The 24,515-nt window shown below is 43.0% G+C and overlaps 1 protein-coding gene across 1 annotated transcript in view; it reads right to left on the bottom strand.

Moving 5' to 3' along the window:
* Positions 1 to 2,479: 2,479 nt before the first annotated feature.
* The window catches only part of LOC146025998 (transcription factor Sox-8-like), a 67,503-nt gene continuing 45,467 nt past the window's right edge, over positions 2,480 to 24,515 (bottom strand). The window contains exons 2-3 of the mRNA XM_083156277.1: positions 8,036 to 8,274; positions 2,480 to 4,237 (exon numbers count right to left, since the gene is read on the bottom strand). Of these exons, the coding sequence (XP_083012403.1) occupies positions 3,510 to 4,237; positions 8,036 to 8,274 (967 nt within the window). The 3' untranslated portion in view covers positions 2,480 to 3,509. The remainder of the gene's footprint in view (positions 4,238 to 8,035; positions 8,275 to 24,515) is intronic.

The following is a 24,515-nucleotide window of genomic DNA, read 5'->3' as shown; positions in this document are numbered from 1 at the left end:
CCGAAATTATCCAGCAGGGGGCGCAAATATTGGCGCTACGCCCCTGTTTACACTGTACTCTGTGCCACATCTACAGTAAATAATGGAACCTGACAAATACTTTCCACATGTATGTAGACTTGATTCAGACTGGGCTGATCCCAGACTCTTGTTTTGGTTTCACGGCTGTTTTCTTAAATTAATATCAGCCTGGAAAACATAACCCTGAGCCCATGTGGTTGAATTAAATATTGTGATTACACTTTGGGGTTTTAAATGAATGCACCAACTTTTCCAGGAAAATGTATTATATCTTTTATGAAAATAGAAGGTGTATCTGACAGGTAAACACATTAAGAACAAAAAAAATAAGAACAGTAATATCTCACAAAATAGAACATTAAAAAATAAACCATATTTTTTTGTTTGTTTACCGTGATGTCAATTATTTGCCTTAGTTTTGGGCAAAAGTTTTTAAACAAGAAACAAAAATGTGTGCGGTAGGTGAAATAAAAAAAATCTCGCAAAAAAGTAATATAAAATGAACCAATTTACACCACTAATGTAAATTATTTTACTTATTTTTAGACCAAAAATGTTGAAATTGGAAAACAAAAAGACATTTCACAAAGCCTAATATGAAATTAACAGATTGTCTACCACTAATGACAATTATTCCACTTATATTTGTGGCAACATTTTTTAAATGATTCCAACTTAAAAAATCATATGACCAAGCCTCAATAATTTTGATAAAAAGCCATTTAAATTTTCTTGAAGATAGCATATACAAAAGTTAGCTTTGCTTAATGAAAAAGAAAATCAGCAACATACAATACATAGAAATTGAATCTTTCACACCTTGAACAGAAAAATAGAATTTGCAGAAAAACAAGATATTTTGTTTAAATGAATGAACAGTAAAATCTGATCCATAGCACATTTTTTTCGAAAATAGTAAGAAACTTAGAAACAAAAAATAATTTCTAATTTTTTTTTTTAATTTACAAAATGTTTGCAAAAAAAGGCACGAGTTATCATAAAATAGAAATTATATGCTCAGCATACAATGATAGGGAACAATGGAACAGATGACAACGAAAAAATCTATGTATTTTTTGACTCAACACCTAAGTTAAAATATAAAATATGGAAGAGGTTTTTAGTGTCTTATCTTGGTAGGAAGAGTCTGGTCCCTGGAAAATTACATTAAACAGCATTGTTATGAATCATTATAACAATTTTATTTGTATTAACAAATAATTACTGATTCAATATATACATTTATAAAAATGTATAACCAACCGGTTAATATTTTATATGTTTGCTGGTCTGATGTAATTAAATAGCTTTCAGTCACCCTTTGCATTTTGTGTATTCGGCCTGCCTTTTTTTTATTAGCCTGTTCCAACCTATTCCCTTCATTTTCTCTTCTTAGTTGAATTGTTTGTCTCTCCATTATTGTACAGTAGGAGTTTCATCTTTGCTCCTTTGGCCATGGCTAGCCATGGCTATTCTATTGTTCTCAGCTGCAATATGTATTGTATTGCAGTTGAGAACAATAGATTAGCCATGGCTAGCCATGGCTAGCCCTGCCCAAAGGAGCAAAGATGAAACTTGCTCCTACTGTACTTTACCAATGAGTACAGTCCTTAGTCACTTACAGTATAATATATGGCACATAAATATATTTATATATATATATATTTGGTACTTGTTTCCTAGCACGGCCACAATCTTATGGATTGTGTACCTTTAAGTTAAGGTACACGATCCATACGATGGACCCGATTTCCTTTGAAATCAGGTCCATTTTGCCGGCTAGGACACAATATCGGGGGCATCGCGTCGGTCGGGACCATTAACATTGGTCCCGACGCGACCGACGCGATGCCCCCGATATTTCCATAGGCTTCAATGTTAAAAAATATTTTAACATTGAAATCGTGTCGGGAAAGGTAAAATATCGGGGGCATCGCGTCGGTCGGGACCATTAACATTGGTCCCGACGCGATGCCCCCGATTTTTCCATAGGCTTCAATGTTAAAATATTTTTTAACATTGAAATCGTGAGAAAATGTGAAAAATGTGAAATGGGCCAATATGACCCATTTCACATTATAGATGTCCCCGTCGTCACCCCACGATAGACGCCAACCCGAAGCGTGGCGAGCGCAGCGAGCCCGCGAGGGGCGGCGGTGCGCGTCCTCCGACCTTTTAATTCCCCTACTATCCACGTCGGCGTGGAGTTGAGAATAGAATAGTGTGGCGAGCGCAGCGAGCCACCGTGCCCGAAGCGTGGCGAGCGCAGCGAGCCCCGCGAGGGGACGCGTATAACTTCACAGGTATACGCGTCCCCTCGCGGGGCTCGCTGCGCTCGTCACACTATTCTATTCTCAACTCCACGCCGACGTGGATAGTAGGGGAATGAAAAGGTCGGAGGACGCGCACCGCCGCCCCTCGCGGGCTCGCTGCGCTCGCCACGCTTCGGGTTGGCGTCTATCGTGGGGTGGGGTGTACGCCGTTAAATTTGGGGGGGTTGGGAATATTTTACATTGAATCCAATGTAAAATCGGGTCCCAGGGACCCGATTTACATTTCATTCAATCAAAAAATCGGCTCGAAAATCGGTCGGTCGCGTCAATCGCATTGCATGCGACCTAATCGCATGCGATGCGAACGACCCGATTTTTCCGACACGACCACCCCGATGTAAATCGGTGTGGCCGTGCTAGGAAACAAATACCATATATTTATATATTTAACACATCTCAGAACTATACGAACATTAAAAAAAAGTTAATTACAGCCAAACATTGCTTCAAAATCTACTGAAATAGACATTTTGTAGTCCAAGCCTGAGACACGATTAAGTGATAATGGTTAAACTGGGTTTTTCTTCAATCACGATGAACAGACAAATACTGCAAAATCAATTGCTACAGTAAGTTTCATGAGGAACGGTTTTCCAAAATGTGTAATTCTGCTGGTGCATAAAATATTCAGAATTTAATAATGCTGCTGTATCAGTCGTAGAGATGAAGTAGCACATGGAGTCTTTGATGGGTCAATCCAAAACTGGTACTCTACCCCATCGATTAGCCTTTACAATAAAACGGATTTTGTTAGAATTGGTCAGAGTACGTTCATAAGGTTTGGTCTGTATTTCAGATTGCAGTAAACTACAAAACCTAATACACCTCCTAATTGCTCCCAGGGAATCTCTGTCCTTATTTGGTAGCTGGAGGTCCATCCTTCACTTTAAGTCACGTCACAGTTCAAAAATAAAAATAACTTTTTTTCAGCAAATTTTTGTTTCACAATTAGCTTTCTGGAAAAGTTTAAATGGAAATGATCTTTTTAACGTAAGAGAAATATTCTCAGCTTATCAGCAGGCACTTGTAAATGAAGCTGGCACTTGCACCTTCCACCAGTACATTCAGTCTCTAGTGCATGTGTCTTGGAAGACTTAACAACAGCCAGCCATAACTGTAGAAGGAAAGTCCTCAGTTCCAAAAATGAAAATGCATTTAAGGCCTTGTCAGGGTTGTGTAGACCGGCTGGTCCCAGTTGGAGGTGGGACTATGGGAAGGTGGAATGGACAAGCTATTGAGGATAGGTGTGGCATAGGGTTGGCAGGAGGAATTGAAATAAGGATATTGGTAGAGACTGGATGGATAACTGGAATAGGGATTGTGGTAATTGGAGCTGGGTAGGTCTGTGTAGTCACACTGAGAACTAGGAAAAGAGGTGGGTACTGTAGAACTAGGCACAGTTGTGGCACAAGCCTGGGTGCTGTAGGAGTTGAAATCAGAATGTGGAGGTGATCCAAGGGATTGGTCTCTATAATGACTGGAACTCAGCTGCTCTCTCTGAATATGAGGCCTCTGCTGGGCAGACTCAGAAGATGAGGATGAAGTTGGAGGACTCTTATGAGTCCAAACAGGAGCTTGTGTATTCCCTGCCGGGTGCGTATAAGGCGTTGCATAAGGTGGTGCTGTGTAATTCTGGCCATGGTCATCTGCAATGGCTATATGCCCACTAAGTGGCAAGTACTGGTCAAATTCATGAACATCAAAAGCCTCAATGTCGTTGATGACTTCGCTGCTCAGTTCATTAATGTCCACATTGCTGAAGTCGATGTTCTGCCTACCACTGTCCATCATCCTCCGTCCTTCATGCTTCAGTTCTTGTTTCCCACCATGGTGTAGGTCAGTCTTGGGTGTAGTTGGAGGAGTTGAAGGTCCATGGTTTTGACCTAACAGCAGAAATAAAGGACAAAGAAACATTTTAAATACATTTATTGTAACTTTATACAGAAAAGTTAGTAATACGTGTGAATAACTATACTTCTACACATATTAAATAAGACTAACTTGCTATGTGCTATCAGTGGTTCTCAGATACATTGAAACATTGTCCCAGCTTTTCTCATTATCTAAATAGATTTTGAATTCTTTGACAAGCCTGTGGAGTGCCGCCTATTTCATTTCCAATACAGAAGCCAACATTGGTCTCAGTGAGGGAAAGTACTGTGTTTATATATATATATATATATATATATATATATATATATATATATATATATATATATATCTCTTATATATTTAGCCAGATCTGTCAGTCAAGCAGTGTGGCAAACGGTGGGCGGGGTTTCACGGGTGATTGACAGGCCCATCCACCGTCAGCCACACTGCAAAAGCAAGGCACCTCTGTCCTACTGTTCTCCACAAGCACACACCCCTCCTTGCACACCACTCCCCATGCCTGCCCACTAACTCCATCCACGCCTGCTCACCACCCACAACCCCTCCCCTAACACACTCATCCCCAGGCATCTACACAACGCGCGCCCAGACCCCCCCCTCATATACGCGCGGCGTCCCACCGCCCCACCGGACATTTCACCCGCCCCCCTTCTGCCTCACACCTGCAGCCAGAGGCGTAGGGAGGGCAGAGGCACCGGAGCACCCGCTCCGGGCGCAGTTGGGGCGCAGGGCGCCGCCCCCCCTCTGCACATGAGGTGAAGTCCTGCTGCCCTGCAATACTTCATTTCACACACGCAGGGCAGCGTGCGCCGGCGGCTGCCCTGCCCGGCGGCTGCCCTGCTCACCTGGACCCGGCCTGCCGCCGCGACGTGATGGGGTGACGTCACGTGACTCACTGCTCGCCTCCAGTCCAGTCCCTAATCAAGCTGCTGCTGCTGCTCCTGCTCGGGCTGGCTCCCGGCCAGCGCTGAGCAGCAGTAATAAGGAAGAAGACTCCTCCCTGCCTCTACAGAGAATATCTGTGCTGTGCTCCTTAAGGTAGACTTTTTCGGGAATTATCATGGGGTCTGGGGTTTTGGTGGGGTGGGGTGGGATGGGGGGGGGGGGTGGGATCTCTCAGGTTTCTGCTGCCAACCTGCTCTTCTCAAGGTGGATTTTAGTTTTTTACTAAAGTGGGAATAATCATGGGGTTTGGGGGATTTATGGGGGGGGTGAATCTGTCTTATATGTGTCTTATATAGCGCAGCAGATTCCGTTACAGTGTCTTATATAGCGCAGCAGATTCCGTTACAGCGTCTTATATAGCGCAGCAGATTCTGTTACAGTGTCTTATATAGCGCAGCAGATTCCGTTACAGCGTCTTATATAGCCCAGCAGATTCCGTTACAGCGTCTTATATAGCGCAGCAGATTCTGTTACAGCGTCCTATATAGCGCAGCAGATTCCGTTACAGCGTCGTATATAGCGCAGCAGATATAGCGCAGCAGATTCCGTTACAGTGTCTTATATAGCGCAGCAGATTCCGTTACAGTGTCTCATATAGCGCAGCAGATTCCGTTCTACTTCTGATGGGGCGAAGCCCCTCACAACGGTGTGAAGAGCGCCCGGAGGGCGCGATGAATCACCTAGTATATATATATATTGCAAAAAGAGTAGAAAAGACGCACCAATGAGCACAAAGTAACAGAATGTTACTGATCAAATAAAGCTCACGTACACAGGGGTTAAAAGTATAATGCTTGCCAGCCAGATCATAACACCATCACAGCCCGGATACACCTGTGGGGGATCACCGCTGCTCAGCTTCAGCCGCAGAGACCTCAGACCAAGACACCGCACCACTCGCACAGGACCAGAGGGGAATGCTGGCTGGAACACAGGTGGAAGAAGGACGTCTCCAACGTCAGACCATAGAAGTCACACCCAACTAGTTTCGTCACACAGAAGGACTTCGTCAGGGGGTGTGGTTACCTCAGGTGAGTATCAGGTATTTATACCCACATTTCCTTTGCAGGTGTTTGCAATCAATGATCAGCATAGCACTAAATTGGCAGCATTCCAGTCTAATACATACATTCACCAAATGCTTCAAAATACAAATATATCATAAAAAATACATCATAAAAAATACATATATATACTTTTATTTTTTATGATGTATTTTTTATATGATATATTTGTATTTTGAAGAATTTGGTGAATGTATGTATTTGACTGGATGCTGCCAATTTAGTGCTATGCTGATCATTGATTGCAAACACCTGCAAAGGAAATGTGGGTATAAATACCTGATACTCACCTGAGGTAACCACACCCCCTGACGAAGTCCTTCTGTGTGACGAAACTAGTTGGGTGTGACTTCTATGGTCCGACGTTGGAGACGTCCTTCTTCCACCTGTGTTCCAGCCGGCGTTCCCCTCTGGTCCTGTGCGAGTGGTGCGGTGTCTTGGTCTGAGGTCTCTGCGGCTGAAGCTGAGCAGCGGTGATCCCCCACAGGAGTATCCGGGCTGTGATGGTGTTATGATCTGGCTGGCAAGCATTATACTTTTAACCCCTGTGTACGTGAGCTTTATTTGATCAGTAAAATTCTGTTACTTTGTGCTCATTGGTGCGTCTTTTCTACTCTTTTTGCAAGATTCCCCATGTCTGGATCTATGGCACGATCCTAAAGAAAAAGACTGCACACACTGGGATTTGATGTGTAATTATTGACACTTAACACTAAGGACTTTTTGCGCTGGGTATATTTTTTGTTTATATATATATATATATATATATATATATATATATATATATATATATATATACTTTATTCAAATTACTTCTTCATATTATTTGTTATATACATTTAATTCAGTCTATTAAAAAACAGCAATTAGAAGCATCCCAGAGATGCTGGTGAAGTGATAAAGTGGCTTGTACATTATCACCGGCCAATCAGCCCCTAACTGCCACATTACAGCCTGGGTTAAAAAATGACAGTTATGATCTGATTATCCTGTGATAAAGTACAAGCCACTTTATCACTTCACCAAGTTTAATAAATCTGTCCCTGGGTTTGAAAAATGGCAGTTATGATCTGATTGGCCAGTGATAAAGTACAAGGCACTTTATCACTCCACCAGGCTTAATAAATCTGCCCCAGACGTTCCCGGAAAGCGTTGCCTCCTGGGTTTGCTGCTGTGCAATAATATTTTAGGACAGTAGCAGTTGCTGCCGTTGGTCACCGCATTTGACTGGAAATGGGCTGTATGATTACTTTGTAGGGGGCACACAATTAAATAAACGTTTCTGGCTTATTTGTGTGTTATGAGTAAAACCGACAAACACGTTCAATCAGAACAGACTGATGGTCACCAGCACAGGGAATGTAGGAGGAGCAATAAAATGCCAGTCAGTGGCCTGATATCTGGAGAAGGTGCATAGATTGATGGATCATTATATGGCGTACGCATCATTTGCATGTTTGGGGAGTCAGATCATAACGGAAGTGAGGATAACAAGCAGAGGAGTTGCCCCTAACAGCCAATCAGAACTTAGATATGACATAATCTGATTGGTTATCTGGTTATCCTCGAGCAATATTACATTATTTATTGTGATCTCCATGTGTGTATTCCTCTGTATCCCACACTCCCTGCTCCATCATGTTTCTGGGAATACTAGTGGTGGTAAATACGTAGTAAATAAGAATTTGGAATAATAATTTAAATTAAAAAAAATTGCAAAAAGATAAAAATAATTATAGGCACCTTTTACAGTCACAGACAAAGAGCCGGGAACCCTACCTGCGTGCTCTCCATGAAGATGGCCATCTGCCATCGCTCCCAGTGCAGATTCGGACTTGTACATCTGAGAACCGGGGTGATGCCCCAGCTCAGCCCCCAAGTCTGAGTTGCTGTGCCCGGCTTTCACGCTCTTCCTTTTGCGTGGCTTGTACTTGTAGTCAGGGTGATCCTTCTTGTGCTGCACTCGGAGCCTCTCGGCCTCCTCAACGAAAGGGCGCTTCTCATTTTCACTCAGCAAACTGAGGGTAGGAGAGAGAGAGAAGTTCCATGAATGAACTGAAAGATAACTGATTGATTTATCTTTAAGCAGAGTCTAAAAGGGTACATTTATTAAAGTTTCTAAAAATTTCAAGCAGTGATATTGCCCATAGCGACCAATCAGATAGTGCCTAACATTTGTCTGTGGTATCCTAGAAAAAATGAAAGACAGCATCTGACTGGTTGCTTTGACCAACTGCTCCAGTGTATCCCTAACCAAGACTTGATACGCCTCCCTTATTGCTGAGATGCCCGATATTCAGACACTTCCTTGCCTGCTAGGAATAGACCCCTATTTAATGTGTCATTAATCCGATATAATAAGTAAATTCACAGGATGGAAACTGTTCCCTCGACCTACAAAGAGTGCTGCAATAATACATAACATTTTTTAAACACACATATATATATATATATATATATATATATATATATATATATATATATATATATATATATATAATGTGATTTAGAGGTATCAAACTATTCTAACAGATAGTATGCTGGGAACGGGACACAGATACCCGGTCTGCCCAGGCGCCATCTCTGGTCATTATAATTAGATGTACGTATTATAATTCCACACAGGAAGTCCACATTACAATCTATCTAGTACAACAGACATGGGCAATGCTCTTGTAGGAATTTGCAGAATCTACTTTCATTTCCATTGTTCCAATATTCCAACTTGTGCCCGAGCTGCGTGGAATTTGAATGTTCCCCATAATTTTTGCCTCCCTGTACTGTTCCTTTGTATGGTGCTGAAAAACACTTGTGGCGCCTTATAAATAAAATAATAATAATGTTAGCGTGTGTTCTTTGTAGGTTCTTTCGTTTCCCCCACACACACCAAAGAAATACAGTCAGTTTGATTGGCTTCTGATTACATCAACCCCATTGTGAATTCCCATGTTGTAGAGAATATGGACTGTAAAATGCAACGTAATGTGTAGATGCTATTAATTTCTAGTGGTAATCCCCCTCCATCCCCCACCACCACCACCACACAAAAAAAAAAGATCCACTTCCTTGTTTTTTTAGTCTGATTGGGCAGATGGTCACGATAACAGGAGTTAGCACATGCACCCATCAATTGGGAGAAAATGCACCTAAACGCATACATATACATCCAAATTACTCCTTTGATCAGCGACTGTACATTTGCACTCCGAAAACATGGACAACAACATACGCTTCCCACTTCTCCGCAAATGATAATTTGAGTTATTCCTATTACACTATAAACGTGTAAAATAGCTTCACTTTAACTTAAAAATGCAACTGGTGCGGGTCTATTGTGTCGCGGCAGGGAACAATCTCCGAGGATGAGGGGGAAACATTTTTGTTTTATGCTCACAGGATGTTTTGGAGGGATTTTGTCTTATAAAGATTATTTTGTTTTTGCTTTTAGCCCAATTTTGTACTCCCAATATGGATATAAGTCAGACTTAGCACATTAATAAATGCTTAAAGGGTTACGCGTAAACATTACATATAACTTCTGGTCCAAAACCATTTTTGTTTTGTAAATAGGGATTCGAAAAATGAGTGGTGATTGGCTGATACTCTGCTATTTCCAACTGGGAGGAAACGGTTAATTTCCGCAGTGACAACTTTATTTAAATCCAAAGCAAATACTGTTATTCTGAATATGTGCATCCATTAAACTGCGGGAGTTCAACGCTCGCCTGCGTAATATAAGTAGCGTAGAATTTGCAGGAAATGATGCAAAACGCACTGTGACTTTTATAATTGCAAAAAATTTAGTTCCGGTAGAAATTATTAAGACTGAATTGAATTAAAGGCTACCCTCAGGCATATGACCTGGAGTTATAAGTGTATAATTAACTTGAAAAGAACTGTACAGCAGGTAATAGGCGCGTTAGGAAAATATGCAAGCAATTAGGAGAAAACTTGGATATTATTTTTTTCTATTTACAGCTGCTGTTTGTTTCTGATGTACCTGATATAAATCTTCGTTTTTCTTCATTTCGTTACTGAGTGCTGGTCTGAACTCCTTCACCCTGGGGGGGTAAGTGTATTTATATATATATATATATATATATATATATATATATATATATATATATATATATATATATATATATATATATAGACGGGAGAAGGACGCAGCACTCCAGACGGAATCTTCAAACAGCAAATAATTTTATTGTGCTCAGCAACGTTTCAATACAAGTGTGTATTATCTTCAGGCTCAATACAACAGTGAACAGTAACATCTATATATATCAAACCAAAGTGACGTTTTGCGTAGGAGGCGGTATTCGCATCCCGCCCCCCCTCGCATCAGTGTGCAGGCTCGGTACATCACACAGCTGAATCCACTAATTAGGATCAGCTGATGACTTCCCTGCCATATCACTGTCTCCAACACATAACAAATACATAATAAAAAATCACAACAAGTGGCAAATCAATAAGGTAATAAGAATGTATCACAATACATATATCAAAAATAATAGACAATATAAAGATATGATGCACCATGAATGGATTGCACCATAATAAAAAAGTGAAATCAATACATAGCTGTGTGATGTACCGAGCCTGCACACTGATGCGAGGGGGGGCGGGATGCGAATACCGCCTCCTACGCAAAACGTCACTTTGGTTTGATATATATAGATGTTACTGTTCACTGTTGTATTGAGCCTGAAGATAATACACACTTGTATTGAAACGTTGCTGAGCAACACCCACTGCAACATGGAACCTACCGCGGAGATTGACCCAGCTACAGCCGGCCTCTCCAGATTTATGTTTCCAATTGGAGACACCTTCAGCTTCACGGATATCGACGCCAGGGCTATACTGTTACCCAATGAGTTGGATGAATTGGCAGAAGCCACCCCGTTAGAAGATGCTTTCCGAGAGCTGGTAAAGATCAAAAAGCGTGAAATCGATTACCACTATCATGCATTATCTCTCAGTGAGTACCACCGTAACAGAATGATCCCGAGGGGACTGAGGGTGCGTAATGCCCCTACTATCGGCAAATATGACACTGAGTTTTGTAAGAAGTGGATCGCTATCGCTAACAAGTGCTCCATGGATTGGATGCTGCTGATCATTGAACATTCCTCTAAAGAGGTAGAGACATGTAAAGCCAAAAGTGAAGCCGTGGAGGCTATTCATAAAGCAAACTTCCTAAATGATGCATCGACCTTATGGTATGGCAAACTTAGTACACAGTTACAGGTGTACAAGCGTGAACTGATTAAGTTCAAAAAAGAGAAAAAGATCAAAGTAGAAAAGGACTATGAGCTACATACTGTTTACTTTTGGACAAGTCCACAAGGTGATCGGCAGGGGAGAAAGCCTTTCTTTCGCCGGGGCCGTAATAGAAATGAGCAAGCACCTAGTTCCACTGAATTCAATTCGTCAAGCAGCGATAATGGTGGCAGTGAAAACCGGCGTCAGAGAAACCGTAAGGCTATTATCCCTTTAGCCGTAGTGACCCGGGCCCGCACTGGAGGACGAGACGATTCACCCGCCGAGGGGGCGCAAGGAGGCAACACCAAAAAACCCCCAAAACCCAGGAAGCCCTAGTTGTCAATCTGTCGTCGCATGAACTTTCTACCGTCGAGTCCAAAGTTCTGTCCAAAGGACTATCGTTTATACCTTCATCTTACCATGATGACCTGACTTGGTCAATTGAGCAGCAGAGACTATCGAGGCAATTGCGCCTAAAAGAACATTTTAATAGATCGCGCAAACCAGAGGCTGCTGTAAGTAAGACTGTTACTCCTAAAAATGACATTCCTCTTCAATTACGTAAAATTTTGCCTAGATCGTCTTTTGATGTTCTGTCTAACAATGAGTCCATTAAAACCTTTACTGCAATTACCAACTTTGAAGTTAAATCTAACGTTGCCAATGTCGAGCTATTCAGAGCTAATTTAAGTTTAAATGAACGATGTGCTCTAAAATCTCTGTCCAATGACAAATCACTAGTGTTCCGTCCGGCTGATAAGGGCGGAGCACTGGTGATGATGGATTTGGACAGATATAATGCACAGGTTATGGTCCATCTGGATGACCGGACCACCTATCGATGTTTAGGAATGGATCCCACTCAAACGTTTACTAATGAACTAAAACTTGTATTGGAGGCTGCTGTATGTGAGGGGTTCATTTCTGATACCCTCAAGGATGCCCTGTTACCTTCTTTCCCTGTGGTACCGCAGTTTTACTGCATTCCCAAAATACATAAATCTTTGGTAGACCCCCCTGGCAGACCCATTGTGGCTGCCAGGGGCTCTTTAATGCAACCAGTGTCCATCTTTATTGATAGTGTGCTACAGCCATATATCCGGGCACACCCGCGATATCTGTTGGACACTACCAATTTACTTAATAAATTGTTAGCGATTCCTGTATTGGGCCCTGACATTTCGATGTTTACCATCGATGTTAGTGCCCTGTACACGTCTATTCCACACCCTCTGGGGTTGGCAGCCCTTAGAAGATTTTTGAGTGAGAACAATATGTATGTGGGGCCCGATGTTAACCTGATTCTGCAATTGATGTCGATGGTTCTTACCAAGAACTTTTTTGTTTATGGTAATAAATTTTTTCTACAACTAGTGGGCGTGGCTATGGGGGCGGCGGTAGCCCCCTCATACGCCAACGTCTTTATGTTTGAGTTTGAACAATCGATGTTTTTTGATAATCCGGACATCTCTGGCAGAATCATCAGCTATCATCGTTACATCGATGATCTTTTGATTTTCTGGCAAGGTCCCCCGGAGGACTTGTCCTCATACATTGATGCGCACAATAAAGGTGATTGCCCCATCAAATTTACTTATACGCATAGCAATAGTGAGGTACATTTTCTCGATGTATCGATCCAATTGTTAGATGGTATAGTATCCACTTGTTTATTCTCAAAACCTACCGACAGGAATAATCTGTTGGCTTTTGATAGCTGTCACCCAAGAGCTACGGTTAGAGGCCTCCCTTACTCTCAGCTCCTAAGAATTAGACGTATTGTATCAGATCCAATCATAGCCTCGAAACAAATGGATACAATGATAGAGCGCTTTAGACTTAGAGGGTACCCGGTAACACAACTTATGGCCACCAAAAACAAAGTAATGGCAATGGACCGCATGCCGTTACTGCAGTCAAAACCGCAATTGAAATCCATGGAGGATAAATTGCCATGGGTAACCACATATAATCATCAGAGCCCTGAGACAGTTAAAATTGTGAGAAATCATTGGCCTATCATACAGGCAGACTCAGGGATAGGCCTGTCTAAAACCTCCCTATTACCCAGTTTTAAAAGATCCAAAAATCTACGGGATATATTGGTTAAAGCGGATGCTTCACCTGCTGGTGCCAGGAATGTCAGCAGCAAGGTGGGATGTATCCGCTGTACTTGTACAACTTGTAGCTTTCTTATACCAGGGGCATCATTTAATCATCCCCATACGGGAAAGGCCATCCCTATTCGTCATCTTCTCACTTGTAACACACCGTTCACTGTATATCAAATTATTTGTCCATGCGGACTTACATATATAGGAAAGACGGAACGTCCTTTTAAAGAACGGATGGCAGCGCATCGATCATCGATACGCAATGCCATCAGCAAAGGATCTAGCGACCAACCTGTCTCTAGACATTTTTTGACGGCCAAACATGGTTTGTCCACATTGAAATATAGGATGATTGACCACATTCCCCCTTCAATTAGGGGGGGGAATCGGGGTCTTCTCCTATTGAAATGTGAGGCACGTTGGATCGCTAGACTCAATACAGTATCTCCTGCGGGCCTTAATGAATACTCGGGCTCTAATATATTGTTATAAGCTTGTTACAGTTGAGACATACTTGAAATATCGTTCCAATTTTTTTATATATCTTTGTTATTTTATGGGCTTCCCGTCTATCCATGCTGCTTTGAGTGTTTTATGTGTTTTATATATTATGTATTGATTTCACTTTTTTATTATGGTGCAATCCATTCATGGTGCATCATATCTTTATATTGTCTATTATTTTTGATATATGTATTGTGATACATTCTTATTACCTTATTGATTTGCCACTTGTTGTGATTTTTTATTATGTATTTGTTATGTGTTGGAGACAGTGATATGGCAGGGAAGTCATCAGCTGATCCTAATTAGTGGATTCAGCTGTGTGATGTACCGAGCCTGCACACTGATGCGAGGGGGGGCGGGATGCGAATACCGCCTCCTACGCAAAACGTCACTTTGGTTTGATATATATAGATGTTACTGTTCACTGTTGTATTGAGCCTGAAGATAATACACACTTGTATTGAAACGTTGCTGAGCACAATAAAATTATTTGCTGTTTGAAGATTCCGTCTGGAGTGCTGCGTCCTTCTCCCGTCTATACATTACCCTGACGAAGGCACCCGAGAAGCAACTCCATTTGGTGGTGTGCCCGGCACCAAACAGTCTATATATATATATATATATATATATATATATATATACAGGTTGAGTATCCCGTATCCAAAATGCTCGGGACCAGGAGAATTTTGGATAACGGATTATTCCGTATTTTGGAATATTTTAATATTTCAATGATGTATTTTGAAGTATCTTGCATGTATGCTGTATAAACACATAATATACACACAAATATATTTTATTACCACATAAAATACACACAAATATATTTTAATTGTTCAAAAAACAAGGTTTCAAAACGTGAAACAAAATGTGTGTACTATCTCAGCACTGAATTTGAATGCCAAGCAATCATTGTCTTGCACATATATAGTGCCAGTTACATATCATGTCCCCAGTGATGCTGTTACAAATGTCCCCAGTGAGTTTTTAGCAAAAAAAAAATTTTTTTTCACTTTCTGGAATGTCCGTATTTCGGAATAATTCGGATAACGGATACTCGGATACGGGATACTCGACCTGTATATGCAATAGGAATGGACTATTTCCAAGTAACAGCATTGAAAGACATATCGATTGACAATTATCAAAGAATGCCTCTGACAAATGAACAATGGGTCTGTGTGAGGGAATCTAATAGTCCTCATAAAATGCCGTAGACGTAATTATTCTTACTTGTTTGAAATGCTTATTGAATAACTTTCATTCTGTGCTATACAGAAACGCGAGCGGGAATTATACACGTCAAAGTATTAGATCATTGGAAAGGAATAACCGTCCTGTTTTATTCTAACACACCAGCTGAGATCCTGCATCACTGTGGCCTTAACCCTTTGAGTGCCAAGTGAATTTGTCAAAATAGGTTGTGAAAATTGTCAAGAAAACCTCTCTATTTGTCGTACTGACCTGTAAGTTTTACCTTATACAGGAAATATAATATTTAATTATTTATTTTTATTTTTACACATTTATTTTATTTTAATTTATATAACAAACGTGAGCGACACTGGCATTTTTAGCTGATATTTGGACCTTCTTTCACAGAGATGTTGGCATTTAAAGGGTTAATGTAATCCAGGAGCACAAGGGTTAACTCCTACTCACCAGCGAATAATTTAATCCTCCTAAATCAAGTACAGAATTTAAAAAAAAAGTGTTTCCCTATCATTTCAACTAAGCACTTCTTCTTTGTAACTTGACTAAATATTGATTTTGGATCTTAAAAGGCTTCCCAAAAAAAAAAAAAATATGTTGCTTTTTGTGAAATATTAACCTCTACCTTGCCGGCGGAGAAGGAGGTATAGCTGCGGGAAGGAACCGATAGCGGCAGATGCCCTGAAACACACACACTGCGTGAGAACTGCAAATTCACAATAAATGTCACCAACCAGATATCACAGAGGGCTAGGGGACCCAGGCGCCTGGCTACGACTGTACTTATTGTATCTATCCGTAGAAACAGTACTAAGCCAATTAGTGCCTATAGTACCATTCATATCGTTAATAATATAGATCGTCTAGTGTGTGTGGGGCTTCAGTGTTGGTTAGGACTTATTAACGAAATTATCATTTGTGCATCTGTGGCGCAATTCAAGACACCGTAATAACAACATTCATAAGCACTGGTTATTATAATGAGCTTCTGTAAATCTAATGTGTACTGTAAATTCCATATTATATAAAACACGCCTTAGTGATCCTCCCTCCTCTCAGTGGTAAAACGGTTTTGTTCGATGAAAGCTCGCAATGTACTGCGCAAGTGCGCATCCATCTAAAAGACTGGATCGAAGTCTACGTGTACCTGTATTTACAAAGGGTACAGAAAATATCAACTGGACCAATGCATTTTTAATCTCTCTCTCCCTCGCTACACAGCCACATCCATCCATGTGCAGATACATTGCAGAAAATCCCTGTATCCGACATGGGTCCTGATGCATTTTCCTCATGGCCCACATAAGTCATTGTTGCATACTAAAGTTTAGTATGAATTACAAAACTCTCAAGATGAAATAACCAATAGGGGAAACCAAATACATTTCTGATTCCGACTCGAAAGTACCCATGCGGTATTTGGGTATCTGTTCTATACAGTAAAGTACTGACATTACTACACTCCATATAATCTTCCTTTACGCCAGGATGAGTCCATATGTACCTCTCCAGATGCTGTGGAACTACAAATTCCAGCATGCACTCCCTACTTCAGGTGGAATTTGAGGATGACATGGAGAATACCATCTTTACGTTACATGGCAACTTCATGGTCTCCTATTAGGCGAAAAGCATAAAGTTCTGCACTGATTACGAGAATCTGGCAGCAGTACCGCGGCCTTGTCATCCCGAGCTTAAATGGTTGCATATGTGACTGACGGAGTATAATTCATTCTCACACATGTCAGTAGGTGAAGTTTGTTCAATATGAGACTGGGGAAGGCACAGTAAGTGCGAGGAGATGACATACTGTGCGAGGGCATCTGGTAATTACTGTGAAAACCTGACCTGGGGACATTAGTCATGTTACTCACGACTCACTCAAGCAGGCTGATAATCACTGAGAAGACAAGTCTCCCTAGTCACATGATCATTTATTACACGTTTCACATTGAGCCCACTGCAGGGGTGTTATCTGCAAGTATTCAATAATTGTCCTTTATGGTGTACTCCAGCTATGTGCACACAAGCAGCACTAAAGTCTGCAGTAATGTTTCAGGTGACAGCAGAGGGCAGGGATTGTTTGGACCATGGATGAGCACACAACTGGGGTGCACCCAGCTAATATAACTGGTTCTACCACCTACCTACCGATTGGGCACAGCATACACAGTAACGGAGCTATGTAAGTCAACAGATAAATCATTGGACACAAAAGGTGCATCACAGGAATCATTGGTTCTCAAGGGACTGATGTGAATGTTAAAATATTCTCTGTAAAGCGCTGCGGAATATGTATGCGCTATATAAGAAATTGTTAATAAATAAATAAGAAAATAAATACATCTGGGGTACTAGTACTCCCAGGGGCCCTCAGGGGTAAGTGCAGGGGTACTGGAAACATTTATGTTTTCTTTGTAATGGTGGCAACGGATGGGTGGGGGGGCAAATTTGGGTGTTGTGGTCATCCTTATTAGATATATATATATATATATTAGTGGTGGGCAGATTAATGCGTTATTATCGCGTTAACGTGGAAATGTGATAACGTCGATAATATCTTGACCGGCGAGATCTCAGACCCGGAAGAACAGCGCGTTTTCGCGCCAGGACACAGCAGCCGAGGTCCGTGTGCATGCGCATCGGCACGTGGAGGACGCCAGGACGCGGCTGCCGTGGTCCCCGTGAATGTGCTGCAGCACTTGGAAGACACCAGGATACCGCTGCTGACGTCCCCGTGCATGTGTTGCCGCACTTGGAAGACGCCAGGATACCGCTGCTGACGTCCCCGTGCATGTGCTGCCGCACTTGGAAGACGCCAGGATACCGCTGCAGAGGTCCCCGTGCATGTATCAGCAGAGGGGCTGCCAAATAGGAGGAGGAAGGAGATCCCTGGGTGCATAAGGAAGACGCTGAATATCCAAAAGGGCTACATCACATCATCATCATCATACCACCGTGAGTTTGCCTCAAGAGAAGGCTGTAATTACAACTAGCACATGACTATTATAAAGGGGGTCATTATGAATGTGAGAAAGGACACTGTGTAGTCTGTACATGAGGGGAGGATGTCACTGAAGGCCCATACCAAAGGAATACTTGAGGGGAGGATGCCATACCAGAGGGGTACTTGCAGAGGGGTACATGAGGGGAGGATGCTACTGCAGCCCCATAATAGAGGGGTACATGAGGGGAGGATGCCATACCAGAGGGGAACATGAGGGGAGGATGCTACTGCAGCCCCATAATAGAGGGGTACATGAGGGGAGGATGCCATACCAGAGGGGTACTTGCAGAGGGGTACATGAGGGGAGGATGCTACTGCAGCCCCATAATAGAGGGGTACACGAGGGGAGGATGCCATACCAGAGGGGTACATGAGGGGAGGATGCTACTGCAGCCCCATAACAGAGGAGTACATGAGGGGAGGATGCTACTGCAGCCCCATAATAGAGGGGTAGTGTTCCCGATAGGCTTATTTTATGGGGCGCTGCGCCCTGCCCCCTTTAAAGCCGCCGATTTCCGCCCTGCACGTATTTGCCCGCCCTCCGCAAGTTAATAGCTGCTGCCGCGCTAGAAATCTCCTCCCGCTGACAGTCAGCGGGAGGAGACTTCTAGCGTGGCAGCAGTGTAAGCCTCTTGCATGGCAGCGTGTGGAGTGGACACTCCCCCCCTCAGCCAAATACCGGGTGCCCGTCCCCTGGAAGTCAGCAGCGCGGACAGGGTGTCAGACAACCCTCTCCTCCCTCCTAAGCTACCACTAGCGGCAGCGCATGGAGCGGTGCCCGCCCACCGCCATCCCCCATCTGCTGGAAGTCAGCAGCGTGGACAAGGTGTCCAACCCTCCCCCCTCCTAAGGGACCACCAGCGGCAGCAAACGGAGCGGCACCTGTCCCGTCTGCAGGAAGTCAGCAGCGCGGGCAGGGTGCCCCCCCTCTTAAGGGACCAGCGGGAGCGCACTGTCGACTGGAAACACGTTAATCCCTGGCAAAGTATGTAACCCCAAGGGGATAGGGAAAAGGGTGGTGGTGGGGGGTTGTGCACACTGCCTCTCCTTTCAGTGTATCATGTTTTGCTCTAACCACCAGCATACATATGTCCCCCGCCTGCATCCCCAACCTTGCAAGTGCCAGTCTGCCCCAACTGTGTAGCCTGCACCCCCTGCAAGTGCCAGCCTGCACCCCCTGCAAGTGCCAGCCTGCCCCAGCCGTGTGGCCTGCACCCCCCTGCAAGTGCCATCCTGTCCCACCTGTGTGGCCTGCACCCCCCTGCAAGTGCCAGTCTGTCCCACCTGTGTGGCCTGCACCCCCTGCAAGTGCCAGCCTGTCCCACCTGTGTGGCCTGCACCCCCCTGCAAGTGCCAGCCTGTCCCACCTGTGTGGCCTGCACCCCCCTGCAAGTGCCAACCAGCCCCACCTGTGTGGCCTGCACCCCCCTGCAAGTGCCAACCAGCCCCACCTGTGTGGCCTGCAAGTGCCATCCTGCCCCACCTGTGTGGCCTGCACCCCCTCTAGTAACAGTCTGCCTCACCTGTGTGATTCCCCATACTGTCTGCCCATTTGTCCATCTTTGCCCCCAGTCCATCCATATATTCATAGATGCAGCATATGGTGCTCATTCCAACCATTTTCCCCAATCTGTACTGTACCTCTATCCATCCATCCTACCTAACTGTCCATCCTACCTGACTGTCCTGGCAATGTCTCTCCTGCTCACTCTCCTTTTTCTACCCCTATCTCTCCCTGACTCTCTTGCTCTCTGACACTCTCTTTCTCTTCCTCCCTGATGCTGCCTCTCTCTCCCAGACACCCTTTCTTTTAGTTACGCCCCTGGCCATGGGCATTATGGCATGTGGTATTATATGTAATGGGCCTTACGGTGTTTGGTTTACCGGGTAATGGGCGTTACGGTGTGTGTGGTATATGTAATGAGCATTATTGTGTATGGTATAGTATGCAAAAGGTTTTTCGGTGTGTGGCATAATGTGTAATGGGCATTGTGGCATGTGCGTATGTGTAATGGGTATGTGGCATGTGTAATAGGCATTATGGTGTTACTTTTTGGTGCACACTGTCACAATTTTCTTTTCTGGCTCCTACATTTTCATCCTGGCTCCTAGATTTTTAAAAAATTAGTCAAGCCCTTACGGTCTTACCGCAAGGCAGCGATGCCATTGGTTATTTGTATTCACAGCGCCCAATTGTTATAATTGGTTTATATAGCATAAATGTGCTGATGGTGTGACACTCCGGTGTCACAAGATGGTTATATAGCATAAATCTGCCGATAGTGTGACGCTCCGGTGTCACAAGGTGGATTATATAGCATAAATGTGCTGATGGTGTGACACTCAGGTGTCACAAGGTAGATTATATACTGTAGCATAAACGTGCTGATGGTTTGTAGCTGAGATATCACCATTTTGACCTTTTAAATTAAAATGTGCCCTCACGAATGAAAAATGTGCCCTCGTGATTGAAAAATGTGCCCTTCCCGTGGTCAGCAACCTGCCCTAAAAAATTTCTAGAGTGAACACTAGAGGGGTACATGAGGGGAGGATGCTACTGCAGCCCCATAACAGAGGGGTACATTAGGGAAGGATGCTACTGCAGCCCCATAACAGAGGGGTACAAGCCACTATGGGTGGGGTAATAGGGTGGGTACTGTATGTCACTGGGGATGGGGGTGGGTACACATTTCTAAGCAGGTCTAAAAAGTTTGCATGTCAGTGTCCAATCCCTACCTTAACATTCCAGCAAACTTGGGTAAAAAGAGAGAGTGGCAGTACAGAAGAAGGGACAGAGTGACATCATCAAAGGCTGTTCGTCAAGACGCGCAATTCCCCAATTACTGACCAGCAGCAACGGGAGCATCGTGCAAAACTACCAGAGATCGTCTGAGGTTAAGGTATGGAAAGGGTCATGAAAGTTGTAGCCTGTGGCAGCTTACTAGGGGCCCTTTATTTATTAAAAGTTTCTTATATAGCACAGCATATTCCATTGTGCTTTACAATGAAGACAGTGATAGAACAAACTGGGTATTTATTTACAGACAGTCAAACGTTAGGTGGGCCCTACTCACAATACATTAATCATTAATCAGTGGCATCACAAAACTAGGGTGTAAAGTCTACTTTTTTGTTCTATATGATACAGTAACAGTGGTCTTATGTCCCTTTTTATCATCTGAGGGTAAGGTATGGAAAGGGTCATGAAAGTTGTAGCCTGCGGCAGCTTATGTAGTGCCCTTTATTTATTAAAAGTTTCTTATATAGCACAGCATATTCCATTGTGCTTTACAATGAAGACAGTGATGGCACACACTTGCTATTTATAGACAGTCAGACGTTGGAGGGCCCTGCTCGCAAGACATTAATCATTAATCAGTGACACAGCAAAACTGGGGTGTAAAGACTACTTTTTTGTTCCATATGATACAGTAACAGTGGTCTTATGTCCCTTTTTTTCTGTTTTCTTTTCAACCCTCACAGAAATTACTACATGGAGAAAGGAACAGAAATATTACATGGACATTTTCATTTTAAATCTCTTTCAGAAGGCAGAGTTGATAAAACCAAAGTTATTTGTAAACACTGCAACGTTGAATTGTCTTATCATCGGAGTACTTCGAGTTTAAAGTATCATTTAAATGCAATACACAGCGTTGATTCCAGAAAATCACCCAACGAAACAAACAGTGCAGTGAGGCTTCGGCAGACTACGTTGGATACAACATATGGGAGAAGTATAGATAAAAAAAAGCAAGAAAAGCTAACAAATAACCTAGCAAAGTGGATAGCTACAAGATGCAGGCCAATTAGTATTGTGGAAGATGTTGGTCTCAGGAACATTCTTAGGATCGCAACAAATGACAGCACATATGAGCCTCCCTCAAGACGCACCATCACAAGAAGAATACATGACTTGTATGAAAAGGAGAGGACTACAAAAGCGACAGCGTTACAACATGCACCACATGTTGCTCTAACTGGAGACTACTGGACATCGCTGGGTAACCATAACTACCTTGGAGTTACAGTGCATTATATAGATGAAAAGTGGGAGCTGCATTCACATGCTCTGACTGTAATGAAAACAGAAGAGAGACATTTTGCTGAAACATGCGCAGAACATTTTATTCATGTTGCACAGTAGTGGGACATTTCAGATAAAGTCTGCACACTTAGCACAGATAGCGCAAGAAATTTGATTGCCGCTGCAAGACATCTGCCTTTTGAACACGTCCCCTGCACTGCACACAGTCTCCAGCGGTCTATCACAGTATCTTTACAGAACAGTGCATTTGACAATGTCCTGGCCAAATGCAGGAAGGTTGTGGGCCAATTTAAACACAGTCCAACAAATGCTGCAGAATTAGAAAAACAACAAATTGAACATAGACAAAAGAAAGAATCGCTTATACAAGACATTCCAACCAGATGGAAATCGACTCTGGACATGGTAAAAAGTATCTGCAGAAATGAACAGCCACTGAGGGATGTCGTCACCACGCACAACACCAAGATTGCCATGCCAACTAAAGCTGAAATGGAAAAACTGCAGAGGTTGGAAATGCTGCTGGAGCCCTGCAGGTATATTTTACATACATCATATATTTAATTTTCTCACTGTCCTGTCTGTAAAAAATATAGCATGAATGGGATGTAGTTACAAAGCTGGCTCTCGGTATCCCGGCAGTCAAGAGCCTGCAGGGAGGGTTAAGGGTAGGGGGTTTAGTATACTTACTGGGGTCTGGCTTCTGGGATGCCGCTGTCAGTATCCACGAGAATTGTCAGTGCCGGTCTCCCATTCCCAACAAATTGGGTTTGAATTTTTGTTTTGCTGTTGCAGGTATGTGACTGAACTTCTGGGAGGAGAAAAGTATGTTTCATGCTCTGTGGTTCTGCCTGCTTTTTGCCATCTCTCTCGGGTCATGGAGAGCTCAGATGATGACCCTGCCTACATGGTCAAATTTAAGTCTACATTCATAACAGACCTGGAGACACGCAAGGGAAATGCCAACCTTGCATATCTGAAGATTGCTAGCGCATTGGATCCAAGATTCAAAGACCTCAAGTGTATACCCAGACCTGAGAGGGGTGAGGTGTGGGCCTCAGTCACCAACTTACTCAAGGAACAGAGGTTTGCTGCATTGAAACCGGCGGAAGCAACAACATCAGAGCCACCAAATAAAAAGTTAGCCCTATTGGCTGCTTCATCAGAGTCTGATTCTGAACAAGAGGAAGATTCAGTTAAGAACAGTGTGCATCGATACAGAGCGGAGCCCACCATCAGTACAGAGTCCTGTCCGTTAGAGTGGTGGTCCAAGCACGCAGGCTCAAAAAGCAGGCTGGCCTCTATTGCACAGAAGTGTTTATCATCTGAAAATGTAATTAACCTGGTGTGTCTTAGCAAATGGCTTGGTGCAGAACACTAAATACAGTAGGTTACACACCTAAAAGATATCTGTCCAATCTGTCTAATGGGAATAAAATCTGGTAATGTATGAGGGCATATAACAATCAACCTTTTCCTCCCAAACACTGGAAAACAGACAATGGTCATTCATCATTCATTACATCCGATGTATTGATATAACAAATTTCTCCAAACAATTGTTTTTGTCTGTTTTCCAATGTTTGGGAGAAAATGGTTGATTGTTATTTGCTCTCATACATTACAAGATTTTTGTTCTCAACAGACAGATTTGACAGATATCTTTTAGGTATGTACCCTAGTTGGAGGAATGGACAGTAAATCCCATCTGTGTATTCTTTTTTGGTGTGCTTGACCACTTCATTCTAACAGGGACACTTGCTACTGTACATAGGAGCAGATGTACTAAGTCTGAAGAAGGGATAAAGAAGTTATAAAGCAGTGATAAGTGCAGGGTAATAAGGCACCAGACAGTCAGCTCCTGTCAAATCCATAATTATTCACCTTACACTTATCACTTCTTTATCCATACCTCCCAACATGACCCATTCCAGGAGGGATAGAATGCTCTGTTTCTGGACTTCCCTCTTATTTTATGATTGCCATCACCTGTTTTAAACAGGTTAATAATGGATAAGAAAGGTGTTCCGACTTCCGGTGGGCGAGGTGCCTAGAGCGGCCGCATTTTACAGAGGCTCCTTCACCCTCAGAGAAAATCCT

This window comes from Crinia signifera, chromosome 8, assembly GCF_055691185.1.
Source record: "Crinia signifera chromosome 8, ASM5569118v1, whole genome shotgun sequence".
Classification (NCBI taxonomy): domain Eukaryota; kingdom Metazoa; phylum Chordata; class Amphibia; order Anura; family Myobatrachidae; genus Crinia; species Crinia signifera.
Note: the sequence above shows the minus strand (reverse complement) of the source record. Positions and strands in the feature narration are given on the sequence as shown.